At 42.5% G+C, this 14,616-nt stretch overlaps 1 protein-coding gene across 1 annotated transcript in view; it reads right to left on the bottom strand.

The window, feature by feature from the left end:
- Positions 1 to 716: 716 nt before the first annotated feature.
- Positions 717 to 14,616, bottom strand: part of LOC133554564 (zinc finger protein 37 homolog) — a 23,588-nt gene continuing 9,688 nt past the window's right edge. Inside the window, exons 2-5 of the mRNA XM_061903489.1 lie at positions 14,385 to 14,616; positions 12,308 to 12,468; positions 4,647 to 4,704; positions 717 to 4,556 (exon numbers count right to left, since the gene is read on the bottom strand). The exon at positions 14,385 to 14,616 is cut by the window's right edge and continues 200 nt beyond it. Coding sequence (XP_061759473.1) covers positions 2,704 to 4,556; positions 4,647 to 4,704; positions 12,308 to 12,468; positions 14,385 to 14,616 — 2,304 coding nt within the window. The 3' untranslated portion in view covers positions 717 to 2,703. The remainder of the gene's footprint in view (positions 4,557 to 4,646; positions 4,705 to 12,307; positions 12,469 to 14,384) is intronic.

Raw genomic sequence — 14,616 nt, forward strand, 5'->3', positions numbered from 1 at the left:
CCCTTGCTTGACCCCCACATCCACACTGAAAAATGGGGATTGTTGGCCGCCGTTGCTCACACAGGCCTGCATGCCGTCATGTAGCTGTCACAGTAGGTTGCAGAACTTTGCTGGTACACCTAGTTTTCCAAGTACTTCCCACAGCAAGTCCCGGTTTACTGTATCGAAGGCCTTGGACAGGTCAATGAATGCTCCCGAGCCTGGATTTGGTCCCAGGAATGCAGGAACTTGATATTGGGAGGCAGACGCAGTAACACATATATATATATATATATATATATATATATATATACACACATGTATACATACACACATATATATACATACACACATATATATACACATGTATATATATACTTACATATCTATATATATATATATATATATATATATATATATATATATATATATATATATATATATATACACACACACACATACATATAAACATATGTATGTATATAAATACATACAAATGTATGTATATATAAACACAACTTTTTGGTATAAACTCAACTCGTTGTGTTTGGAGGAAGAAGAGTTATACATATATACATACATATATAAACATTTATTCATATGTATTCATATATATATATATATATATATATATATATATATATATATATATATATATATATATATATATATATATATATATATATGTATGTATGTATGTATGTATATATACATAGAAATAAAAAAACTTTAAAAAATTATTTTTGGTCCATCATGTAAATATCAACTTTAATGAAAACATTTAGTTACATTTTGGATTGTTCTCTTTATATAAAAATGGAAAAACATATTATATATATATATATATATATTTTTTTTTTTTTAGTACATGTGTTTATATACATGTTTTTTTTGTTGTTGTCAAAAATATACATTGCATTCATTTGTCAGCAAACCCCTTTTCACATTTGCTGGAGGAGGAAACAAAAAACTTAAAATATGCAATTTAGATGTCTCACTGGTAACAGGGCTTAGGAAAAAATAATGCACCCATCTTTAAATTACAAATCTTGTAATTAACACTATTTGCCTGAGATCACTATTTGCCTGAGATGGGCAAATACACATTTTGAGTATAGTCCAACATATATTATTATCCCATATCCAGTGAAGTTCATGATTGAAATGTTTTAAACTAAGTTGTGGTCTTATAATTGTATGTATAGGGTTTCAGTAAGAGCCCGACGATGAGGTGGCGACTTGTCCAGGGTGGATGGATGGGTTTCATTAAGAGGAGAGCAATACAATACATATAATAGTTCACTTTCACAATTTGTGTTAGGTTTAAAATACTTAAATTTTTTTTAAATAAAACTAGGAAATATTTATCCTCTGTCATGAAGCTTTGCTTGTGAGGAAGGGACACTACGCACCTTATTGACATCTGCAGTTATGAAGTGTTAGATTAACAATAACTTTGTCGCTCTTAGGCAAAATAAATTACAAATGCTGTAAAAAGTCAGTGTTTCGTAAATGTTTCGGCAAATATAATGTAGGAGCCATCCAATAACTCATGTCAGGTGTTTGTCCAGTATTTTAATAAGTAAAGTTCAATTCAGCGGTTTTGAACTCAAGAAAATAAAAATACAAATTGGAGGCATAAAAAAATACATTTATAACAATTCAAAGGACCGAAGTATATATATATTTTTTTAATATTGTGGGTTATTTTTGCTCTGCTTCACCTTTCTCCCTGAATGCCGTTTTTGGGCTCGGATACAATTACGAATCCTGAGGCAATGGAGGGAGACTCACAGGACCCGCCATTAAAAGTAAAAAAAATTAAAAAAAAATTTAAATTATCTTCCATGCTTTGATGTCACAAAGTCATAAGAGTAGTAGTTGGGTTGAGGGAGGTGTAATAAAATTGAACCCTGTGGAACCCCAGAGGCGCAGCAGAATTCAGCACCAGCAAAATTAGTAATAAGCCAAAAATTAGCCCAAAAATTAGTGCAGTTTATCAAAAAAACATAATAATAATAACCCAAAACAATACGTTATTCCTTTTTTAAAACAACTTCTTTATAAATCTAAATAAAGTATTTCACTTAAGGCCCAAGCTGTTTGTTTACATGATTTTTTTCTTTTTTCTTTGCTATGTGGACTTATTGGACCGTAATTAGAATAAAAACTAAGAATCATTATTTGATATGATGTACTTGGTCCATAAGTACACAATAGTGTGCTTCATGTTTAGTGACATCCATCCATCCATTTTTTACCGCTTGTCGTTTTTGGGGTAGCGGGGGGTGCTGGAGCCTATCTCAGCTGCATTCGGCGGAAGGCGCAGTACACCCTGGACAAGTCACCACCTCATCACAGGGCCAAAACAGATCAGACATGTTAATCCTTATTTTTTCACTTTTTTTTTCCAAATTCCATTATGTTAAACTCTTCTGACACCACCAGATGGCAGTATAAATGTCTACATAAGCGGCCATAAGACCCCAATTCAGTAGTATACACAATTTTGGAAATAAGAGCTAAAAGGTGCTGTCCACTCATGTGGCCAACTAAGCCTTTAGTTTTGTGTCATAAACACATTCTAAATGGAAAAAAGGTCAAATATGCCCATTCAACCATCCATTTTCTACCGCTTGTCCCTTTCGGGGTTGCTAAACCCTATCTCAGGCAGGGTACACCCTGGACAAGTCGCCACTTAACCGCAGGGTAGAACATACCTTCCTATTGAATCTTATGTACATTTCTGACATGCTTTTTTAAGTGGCCTGACTGTGTAAAGTGTTGGGGGCAGTGTGGACAAGACTTTGGTTTCTCTCCCGTGTGGATATATTTGTGCCTTTTCCAGTTATTGTAGTCAAAAAATCCTTTCCCACAAAATGGACACCAATGTCTTTTCTCTCCATTGTGCCACCTCAGATGCAAGTTTAGCTCTACCTTCTTGACAAACTTTTTTTCACATAAGTGGCAGTGGAATGGTTTCTCCCCCGTGTGGATACGTACGTGGGCGTCCACATCTAACTTTGTGAAGAATGCCTTGTTGCAGACCTGACAGACAAATGATTTAATTTTGGTGTGTACCACCTGGACATGTTTGGTGAGACCATACTTGTAGACGAAACCCTTCCCGCATTGCTGGCAGACATGGCTCCGACCATTGCTGTGCACTCTGCCGTGCCGTTTCAGACCGCCGGCGTCTGTAAAGCTCTTCCTACAGAGAGTGCAAGAGAATGGTCTGTGACCTGTATGAAGGTTCATGTGGCTCTCGAGGCCAGCAGAGCTGCTGAGAACACGACCACATTGCCCGCACTGGTTCTTGAGCAGGCGATCTCCAATGACGGATGGAGGCTCCGGTGGTGGTACGATAGGCGGTGTTTTGACAGAAAGACTTGGGGGAGTAGCGTCAGCTTGACTCTGAGATCTTGGGGACCGTAATGAGGTAGTTTTCCTGGCTGGAACAGTCCAAACAGCTTGAGATATACATTTCTTTCCAGTCTCATCGATGGAATCATGCTTGGTCCCTCTATCCGTGTTTTTTAATTTGGTTTGCTTGGATTTGTTTAGTTCTGCAACCGTCTTGGCTTTTGCTGCTTTAGCTAATTTCCGGACCATCTGTAATTTCATTGGTGCTGAAATACCACCGCTTTTATTCAGTCTGGTTCTTTTAGCAATCGTTTCTCCGGTTTCACTTGAACTGAGGCCGTGTTTAGTCAAGTCGGCCCGAGGAGAACTCGGGAGACCGGTATTGCCAGACAATGAATTGGATTGTCTTGTAAACTGTTTAGAAGACTGCTCTTCTCCAGAAAAGTTGGTACTTCCGAGAGATTCCCTGCAAGGCTTTTCAGATATGGGCTTGTTGGAATTATCAGCATCTCCAGTCAATCTCGTCCTTAAAGATTCAGTCTTGTTATTGCCAGACCGATCCTGCTGTGGGCAATTTGTTTTTTTTGAGCTAGGTTTTTCTTGAGTGGAGATAGACTTCCCACGACTCCCAGGTGGGACTGTACTTTTTGTGGTCGTATGTTGAGACGTACTTGACCTTAGACACACTTTTGAGATTCCATGCGAAGATGTGTCCACCTCATGTTCCGCATCATTATTGGATGGTAAACCACTTGTTTTTTTCTTAGTATTTTGCAGGGATTCAACTTTTTTACCGGACTGTTTTCTTTCTTTTCTGTTTTTGTTTACTTCCCCTTCAATTTTGACAATGGTCTTCTCTGTAGTCAAGCCAAATTTATACCGTCCCTCATCCAGTTGTTTTCTCAGCAGTGATGGCTCCTCTGGCTGTTCTTCTGGAAGGGGGACACTGCTGTACTGCTGCACAGCGACATATGCTTTGTTATTTCCTTGCGTTACACCTAATAACAATTGCGGAGTTGGAACCTCTGGCGCTGCCAACTGTTCTGTGAAGGTTGTGGGACTCGCGTAGCCTTTCATCCCAAATTCTGACAACATTTGATCAGCATCGGATGCCACTTCCATGTTATAACTTATTGTTGCAAGTGTGTTTACTGACTGAGTCTGACTGCGATCACCTTCTGTGTAAATTCCAGCAGAAGAGTTTGGTGCAGAATCTGAGGATGGTAGGGTGGACAAAAAAATTACTTGATGTAAGTACAATTTGCACAATGTAGTGTAAATGTTTTAAATCACTTTGAACTTACCTATGCCAGCACATAAGATTCTCTTGCTGACAACATTGAATTCAGAGACCTTTAACATCTACAGTGGAGAAGAAAAATTGTATAATTTGATAGTAGCCCACTCTAAACACAAACACAAAAGTTTGTGGATCAGACTGTTACCGTGTTTTCCGGACCATAAGGCGCACCGGATTATAAGGCGCACTGCCGATGAACGGTCTACAAACCCGGTTTCCATATGAGTTGGGAAATTGTGTTAGATATAAATATAAATGATTTGGAAATCATTTTCAACCCATATTCAGTTGAATAGGCTACAAAGACAACATATTTGATGTTCAAACTGATTAAAATTTTTTTTTTTTTTGCAAATAATCATTAAACTTTAGAATTTGATGACAGCAACACGTGACAAAGAAGTTGGGAAAGGTGGCAATAAATACTGATAAAGTTGAGGAATGCTCATCAAACATTTATTTGGAACATCCCACAAGTCTGCAGGCTAATCGGGAACAGGTGGGTCCCATGATTGGGTATAAAAACAGCTTTCCAAAAAATGCTCAGTCTTTCACAAGAAAGGATGGGGCAAAGTACACCCCTTTGTCCACAACTGCGTAAGCAAATAGTCAAACAGTTTAAAGGGGAACATTATCACCAGACCAATGTAAGCGTCTCCTCTCTGAGCTGCTACCTTACCGTGGTAGAGGAGTTTGCGTGTCCCAATGATCCTAGGAGCTATGTTGTCTGGGGGTTTTCATGCCCCCTGGTAGGGTCTCCCAAGACAAACAGGTCCTAGGTGAGTGATCAGACAAAGAGCAGCTCAAAGACTTCTATGGAATTACAACGAAATGAACCCAGATTTCCCTCGCCCGGACGTGGGTCACCGGGGCCCCGCTCTGGAGCCAGGCCCGGAGTTGGGGCACGATGGCGAGCGCCTGGTGGTCGGGCCTGTTCCCATGGGGCCCGGCCGGGCACAGCCCGAAGAGGCAACGTGGGTCATCCCTCCAATGGGCTCACCACTCATAGGAGGGGCCATAGAGGTCAGGTGCATTGTGAGCTGGGCGGCAGCCGAAGGCAGGGCACTTGGCGGTCCGATCCTCGGCTAGCTCTTGGGACGTGGAACGTCACCTCACTGGGGAGGAAGGAGCCTGAGCTAGTGCGAGAGGTAGAGAAGTTCCGGCTGGATATAGTCGGACTCACCTCGACGCACAGCAAGGGCTCTGGAACCAGTTCTCTCGAGAGGGACTGGACCCTCTTCCACTCTGGCGTTGCCGGCAGTGAGAGGCAACGGGCTGGGGTGGCAATTCTGGTTGCCCCCCGGCTCAAAGCCTGTACGTTTGAGTTCAACCCAGTGGACGAGAGGGTAGCTTCCCTTCGCCTTCGGGTGGGGGGACGGGTCCTGACTGTTGTTTGTGCTTACGCACCAAACAGCAGTTCAGAATACCCACCCTTTTTGGGTACACTCGAGGGAGTACTGGAAAGTGCTCCTCCGGGTGATTCCCTTGTCCTACTGGGAGACTTCAACGCTCATGTTGGCAACGACAGTGAAACCTGGAGAGGCGTGATTGGGAAGAATGGTCGCCCGGATCTAAACCCGAGTGGTGTTTTGTTATTGGACTTTTGTGCTCGTCACAGTTTGTCGATAACAAACACCATGTTCAAACATAAGGGTGTCCATATGTGCACTTGGCACCAGGACACCCTAGGCCGCAGTTCCATGATCGACTTTGTAGTTGTGTCATCGGATTTGCGGCCTTATGTTTTGGACACTCGGGTGAAGAGAGGGGCGGAGCTTTCTACCGATCACCACCTGGTGGTGAGTTGGCTGCGATGGTGGGGGAGGATGCCGGACAGACCTGGCAGGCCCAAACGCATTGTGAGGGTCTGCTGGGAACGTCTGGCAGAGTCTCCTGTCAGAGAGAGTTTCAATTCACACCTCCGGGAGAACTTTGAACATGTCACGAGGGAGGTGCGGGACATTGAGTCCGAGTGGACCATGTTCCGAACCTCTATTGTCGAGGCGGCTGATTGGAGCTGTGGCCGCAAGGTTGTTGGTGCCTGTCGTGGCGGTAATCCCAGAACCCGTTGGTGGACACCAGCAGTGAGGGATGCCGTCAAGCTGAAGAAGGAGTCCTATCGGGTTCTTTTGGCTCATAGGACTCCGGAGGCAGTGGACGGGTACCGACGGGCCAAGCGGTGTGCAGCTTTAGCGGTCGCGGAGGCAAAAACTCGGACATGGGAAGAGTTCGGGGAAGCCATGGAAAACGACTTCCGGACGGCTTCGAAGCGATTCTGGACCACCATACGGCGCCTCAGGAAGGGGAAGCAGTGCACTATCAACACCGTGTATGGTGCGGATGGTGTTCTGCTGACTTCGACTGCGGATGTTGTGGATTGGTGGAGGGAATACTTCGAAGACCTCCTCAATCCCACCAACACGTCTTTCTTTGAGGAAGCGGTGCCTGGGGAATCTGTAGTGGACTCTCCTATTTCTGGGGCTGAGGTCGCTGAGGTAGTTAAAAAGCTCCTCGGCGGATGAGATCCGCCCGGAGTTCCTTAAGGCTCTGGATGCTGTGGGGCTGTCTTGGTTGACAAGACTCAGCAGCTATCTCAGTGGACAACGCTTTTCCTTCTTTATATACAACCGTCCCGTTCCCTCTCTTAAGAAGGGGGACCGGAGGGTGTGTTCCAACTATCGTGGGATCACACTCCTCAGCCTTCCCGTAGTTATCAGGTGTACTGGAGAGGAGGCTTCGCCGATAGTCGAACCTCGATTCAGGTAGGAACAGTGTGGTTTTACGTCCCAACCTCGAACTATGAACTATTCTATACTCTCGCAGGGTTCTTGAGCTGAGTTGCCCACCATCTACATGTGCTTTGCTAGACCTGATAAGCATGTCGACCGTTCCCTCGGAAGAGTCTGTGCCAACAGTGCTCATGAGTCATGGGGTCTTGGGAGGCTCGAGTATGGGTCATCGGAATGTCTTATTGTCGCAGTCGCTCTGTATGATCAGTGTCAGAGCTTGGCTCCGCCAATGCTGGCAGTACATTCTCGTACATAACTCTTTACAGTGAATTTTGCCTTCAATCAAAAATCCTCACTAATTGCTACTCATTGCTTTTTGCACGATCGTAGTCAACTGTTACTTGAGATCTCACTTGGATATCTTTCAGCTCTCCTTCACGTCTCACTGCCGATTGTTCGTGCCGTTGAGAATGGCTAGTCTTCAAGTCCGAGTTCAATGTCTTCTCGTCAGCCTGATTCGTTCGAGCCTGACACTTGAGGAAGTCCAGACCCTTCCATGTTCAGATGGTTCAAGTATCCTAGAGGCTCCAGGTTCGGTGCATGTTTCTCAACTACATCGTCCCTGAACCAAGTCGATGTTCATCCTCGTTTATGATTACTTCCCTAGCCCAGCCTGAGTCAAGAAGCCAAAGCTCTCACATTTAATTGTCTAATCTCACGTTCACACTCGACCTACTGGTCATGAATGCGGACCGTTGTATCGATCCGTTTGTGGTCAAAAGCTCCTAATTTATCTCGATCAATCCGATCTACTTCCTTCATCCCTCGACCTATTGTCATGATCTTTGGTCATGACCGAAAGGATAAGATCACGGTACAAGCGGCTCAACGTAATTTCCTCCGCCTGTGCTCCTCTCCCTTAGAGAAGTAGCCTGCATCCTTGATGAAGCTCAGCGTAAGCCCTGCAGCTAGCTCCTCCTATATACTCACTTCGCGTTTTCGGCATCTGTCAGATGCCACTCCTACGCCTCCCTAGGTATGTGTTTAGGGCACGTCCAGCTGGTAGGAGACCACGGGGAAGACCCAGGACACGTTGGAAAGACTATGTCTCCCGGCTGGCCTGGGAACGCCTCGGGATCCCCCGGGAAGAGCTAGACGAAGTGGCTGGAGATAGGGAAGTCTGGGCTTCCCTGCTTAGGCTGCTGCCCCCGCGACCCGACCTCGGATAAGCGGAAGATGATGGATGGATGGATGGCAATGTAAGCGTCAATATATACCTTGATGTTGCAGAAAAAAGACCATATATTTTTTAACCGATTTTCGAACTCTAAATGGGTGAATTTTAGCGAATTTAGCGCCTTTCTATTTATCGATGTCGGAGCGATGACGTCAGAACGTGACATCCCCTCGGTAATAAAGCCACCATTTTCATTTTCTCAAACACATTACAAACACCGCGTCCCAGCTCTGTTATTTTCCGTTTTCTTGACTATTTTCTGGAACCCTCGAGACATCATGCCTCGTCGGTGTGTTGTCGGTGGGTGTAACAACACTTACAGGGAGGGATTCAAGCTGCACCACAGGCCCAAAGATGCGAAAATGGCAAGAAATTGGATGAAATTTGTTCAAAATACGAGGGTGTGGGAAAAGCAGACGAAATGGTCAGTCGTTTGTTCCACACACTTTACCGACGAAAGCTATGCTACTACAGAGATGGCAAGATTGTGTGGATATCCTGCGACACTCAAAGCAGATGTATTTCCAACGATAAAGTCAAAGAAATTTGCCGCCAGACCACCATCGAATGTGCCGGAATGTCTGCACATTTTACCGGCGATGCTAAGGCAGACATGGCACAGAGATGTATGGATAACCTGCAGATGCATTTCCAATGATAAAGTCAAAGAAATCACAAAGGTGAGTTTTGTTGATGTTGTTGACTTATGTGCTAATCAGACATATTTGGTCGTGGCATGACTGCCAGCTAATCGATGCTAACATGCTATTTAGGCTAGCTGTGTGTACATTTGTAGCTATATTTGCATCCAGCGTTTCCCTCCACCCACATTTAATGCCAAACACTTACCAATCGATGGATTTAAGTTGATCCAGTGTCACAAGATGCGAAAGTCCCGATCGTTGGTCTGCACATTTTACCGGCGATGCTAAGGCAAACATGGCCGAATAGCGTCAATAGCTATTCGCTAAAAAGCTTCAGTTTCTTCTTCAATTTCGTTTTTGCTATCTGCCTCCATACTCCAACCATCCGTTTCAATACATGCGTAATCTGTTGAATCGCTTAAGCCGCTGAAATCCAGAGTCTGAATCCGAGCTAATGTTGCTATATCTTGCTGTGCTATCCACCATTTGTTTGTATTGGCATCGCTGTGTGACGTCACAGGAAAATGGACGTTGGCTTCACAGATAGCGAAAATCAGGCACTTTAAAGTTTTTTAGGGATATTCCGTGATTGGTAATATTTTAATAAAAAAATTTAAAAAATACAATAAGCCACTGGGAACTGATTTTTATTGGTTTTAACCCTTATGAAATTGTGATAATGTTCCCGTTTAAGGATTTTAACATCTACGGTCCATAATATCATCAAAAAGTTCAGAGAATATGGAGAAATCACTCCACGTAAGCGGCATGGCCGGAAACCAACATTGAATGACCGTGACCTTCGATCCCTCAGACGGCACTGTATCAAAAACCAACATCAATTTCTAAAGGATATCATCACATGGGCTCAGGAACACTTCAGAAAACCACTGTCACTAAATACAGTTGGTCGCTACATCTGTAACTGCAAGTTAAAGCTCTACTATGCAAAGCGAAAGCCATTTATCAACAACATCCAGAAACGCCGCCGTTTTCTCTGGGCCCGTGATGATCTAAGATGAACTGACGCAAAGTGGAAAAGTGTTCTGTGGTCTGACGAGTCCACATTTCAAATTTTTGGGGAAAATATTCGACATCGTGTCATCCGGACCAAAGGGGATGCGAACCATCCAGACTGTTATCGACGCAAAGGTCAAAAGCCAGCATCTGTGATGGTATAAGGGTGCATTAGTGCCCAAGGCATGGGTAATTTACAAATCTGTGAAGGCACCATTATTGCTGAAAGGTACATACAGGTTTTGAAACATGTGCTGCCATCTCAGTACCGTCTTTTTCATGGACGCCCCTGCCTTTTTCAGCAACACAATGCCAAGTCACATTCAGCACGTATTACAACAACGTAGCTTGGTAAAAAAAGAGTGCGGGTACTTTCCTGGCCCGCCTGCAATCCAGACCGTCTCCCATCGAAAATGTGTGGCGCATTATGAAGCGTAAAATACGACAGCGGAGACCCCGGACTGTTGAATGACTGAAGCTCTACATTAAACAATGGGAAAGAATTCCACTTTCAAAACTTGAAAAATTAGTTTCCTCAGTTCCCAAACGTTTATTGAGTGTTGTTAAAAGAAAAGGTGATCTAACACAGTAGTGAACATGCCCTTTCCCAACCACTTTGGCACATGTTGCAGCCATGAAATTTTAAGTTAATTATTATTTGCAAAACAAAAATAAAGTTTATGAGTTTGAACATCAAATATCTCGTCTTTGTAGTGCATTCAATTGAACATGGGTTGGAAAGGATTTGCAAATCATTGCATTCTGTTAAAATTTACATCCAACACAATTTCCCAACTCATATGGAAACAGGGTTTGTATTTTTGATCTTTTTATGTTTTTTACATTTTTTTCCCATATATTAGGCGCACCGGATTACAGAGTGCATTAAAGGAGTCTTTTTTTTTTTTTTCTAAATGGAAAACACTTCCTTGTGGTCGACATAACATGTAATGGTGGTTCTGTGGTCAAAATATTTTACAGATCATCTTCAAGCTGCTTTCTGACAGTCGCTTCCGGATGCGCAGTTTTGTGGGCGGTCTTATTTACGTGGCTCATCTTTTGGCAGAGTCTTCTCCCCGTCATCTTTGTTGTAGCGATGTAGCGTGCAAGGATGGGAGTGGAAGAAGTGTCAAAAGAAGAAGCTAACTGTTTTAATGACATTAAGACTTTACCTAAATCAATAACGAAGCAGCATCCCCTCATTCGGAAACAACTACACCGGAAATGCGTCCCGTGAAAAAACATCCGACCGGAACTCTAATAACTAAAGTTCCTTGGGTGAATAATGTAACCTCACCACACCGTTTTAGCGCTTTCATGGCTAGTTTACTGACAGGTATAAGTAAGACCTTAACACTACTTTATATTAGAAATGGCAACAGTGGAGGATGAATGTCCCATAGCAAGAAGATAAAAAAGAAGAAGCTTATCAACTACGTTGTCGGCACGGACTAAAAAGGCAGATGCGCAAAATTTTTCTGGATTTATGCAGATCCCAAATACAGATCAGTAGGTACCAAAAGGTAAGAAAAGTTGATTTTGCATAATATTGGGAAACAAAACGCCAGATTATATGTCTTACCTTAAACACACACCATAATAATACACCTTTGTTAAATATGCCGACAATCCTTCAAGCGGTGCGGCTTCTTGGCTTACCGAAGTCGTACAAAAACATTTGGTAGATTTTTGAGCGCCCTATGTAATATTGTATATTTTCAATGGAACATTTAAAATGTTGGCGTTGTTTACTCGAGATCCATCCTATTGCAGGCTGCACTTATCTCTTGTGTTTGACTGCCATCTACTGGTCACACTTATCATTACACCATGTACACAATAAAATAGCTTCGAGATTTTTACATTAGGCGCACTGGGTGATAAGGCGCACTGTTAAGTTTTGAGAAAAAAAAAAAAGATTTTAGGTGCGTCTTATAGTCCAGAAAATGCGGTACATACATTTTTGTCAAGTTCAGAAAAGTATTGCTTGTACAAACTCTGCAGTGTTAAGTGCAGATAATGTAGAACTTTTACTCACCTGTGGTTTTGTAAGCAGAAAATCATTAGCACCAGCATCGTCATCTTCCTTCAGCAGGACGTAAACCATCTCCTCTTGATTGCATTGTTTGTTTGGGTAAGGTGTGCTTTGCCCCACTGGTTGATGCAGCGTGCCGAGCAAGGGGTGGCCAGAAAAAAGGTCTGCAAACATAAACAAGGCTCAGTGACAAATAAGCTTCAAAAATGGTCAATTTACCAACTAGTTTTAAGGGGGATGTAAGGCATCAGTAGAGGCTTTCCCAGTCTGTGAGTTAGTTGCGTTTGTTTTGAAATCACTTCGAAGACTTAAATTATTGCGCCGTATAAAGCTTATGTCAGCATAAGAAGGCCAGATGAACACAATTTATTACTTGCCTTTGTCGAAATGTTGGAATGAGGATTGTTTACTGAACTAAGAACAAAGCTGTCAGACGACGCCAGGCAAATGGCGAAGATGACCAAATGTTATCTAATGGAAAAACGTCGATAGATTTGAAAGAAAAATATGAATTGCTATTACTGCCAATAGTTTTGCCGTGTCTAAAAGACGAATGGACGTTTGCACGACTTCCATTGTGCTCTATACACGCAAGGTTTATGTGTTATAGCTAGAGATGTCTGATATCGGACTGCCGATATTATCGGCCGATAAATGCTTTAAAATGTAATGTCGGAAATTATCGGGATCGGTTTCAAAATGTTAAATTTTTGACATTTTAAAACGCCGCTATACACGGACGTAGGGAGAAGTACAGAGCACCAATAAACCTTAAAGGCATTACCTTTGAATGCCGGCCCGATCAGATAATAACTACGGCTTTTCACACACACACGAGTGAATGCAAGGCGTAACGGATTTTTTGGAGTATAAGTCGCACCTGCGGAGTATAAGTTGCCCCGGAGTATAAGTCGCACCTGCCGAAAATGCATAATAAAGAAGGAAAAAAACATATAAGTCGCACTGGAGTATAAGTCGCATTTTTGGGGGAAATTTATTTGATAAAATCCAACACCAGGAATATACATTTGAAAGGCAATTTAAAATAAATAAAGAATAGTGAACAACAGGCTGAATAAGTGTACGTTATTTGACGCATAAATAACCAACTGAGGAAGGTCTGGTATTTTAACGTAACATATTATGGTAAGAGTCATTCAAATAACTATAACATATAAAACATGCTATACGTTTACCAAACAATCTGTCACTCCTAATTGCTAAATCCGATGAAATCTTATACGTCTAGTCTCTTACGTGAATGAGCTAAATAATATTGTTTGATATTTTACGATAATGTGTTAATAATTTCCCACATGTCGCTCCTGAGTATAAGTCGCACCCCCGGCCAAACTATGAAAAAAACTTTGACTTATAGTCCAAAAAATATGGTGCTTGTTCAACAGCCATACAGGTCACACTGAGGGTGGCCGTATAAACAACTTTAACACTGTTGCAAATATGCGCAACACTGTGAACCCACACCAAACAAGAATGACAAACACATTTCAGGAGACCATCCGCACTGTAACACAACATAAACACAACAGAACAAATACCCAGATCCCCTTGCAACACTAACTCTTCCGGGTCGCTACAATATACACCCCCCGCTACTCCTTTACCCCCTCACACACACACACACACATCTCAACCCTGTCCACATCAACCTCCTCATGCTCTCTCCGAAATTCTAAACTGCTGTTTTGAGGCATGTTAAAAAAATAATGCTCTTTGTGACTTCAATAATAAATATGGCAGTGCCATGTTGGCATTTTGTCCATAACTTGAGTTGATTTATTTTGGAAAACCTTGTTACATTGTTTAATGCATCCAGCGGAGCATTACAACAAAATAAGGCATAATAATTTGTTCATTCCACGACTGTATATATCGGTATCGGTTGATATCGGAATCGGTAATTAAGAGTTGGACAATTTGGCAATATCGGATATTGACAAAAAAGCCATTATCTGACATCTCTAATGGTAACCTGTAAAAGTCAGACAAGAGGAAAATCATCATCGGTCCCTTTCAACATACTTTTTATGGTTAATACAAAGAGTCAAGGTGACCTCACCTCCACAGCCTGTATGGCTGCTCAAAGGTTCTTGCGCGTCTTCCCAGTCTTCATTCTCAGGAGAGTGTGACGTTGTATTATCACCATCTGATAGTGGAGCTAAGAGGTTGTCTGCTTGAGATCCTCCACCAACATCTGTTGTCATGTGTCGTGTTGAGCGTCTGCTTGGAGGCTGCACCTCTCTATTCTCCCCACTTGGATTATAATGAAGCTCTGAGGACTCAGGTGGTTT

This window comes from Nerophis ophidion, linkage group LG01, assembly GCF_033978795.1.
Source record: "Nerophis ophidion isolate RoL-2023_Sa linkage group LG01, RoL_Noph_v1.0, whole genome shotgun sequence".
Classification (NCBI taxonomy): domain Eukaryota; kingdom Metazoa; phylum Chordata; class Actinopteri; order Syngnathiformes; family Syngnathidae; genus Nerophis; species Nerophis ophidion.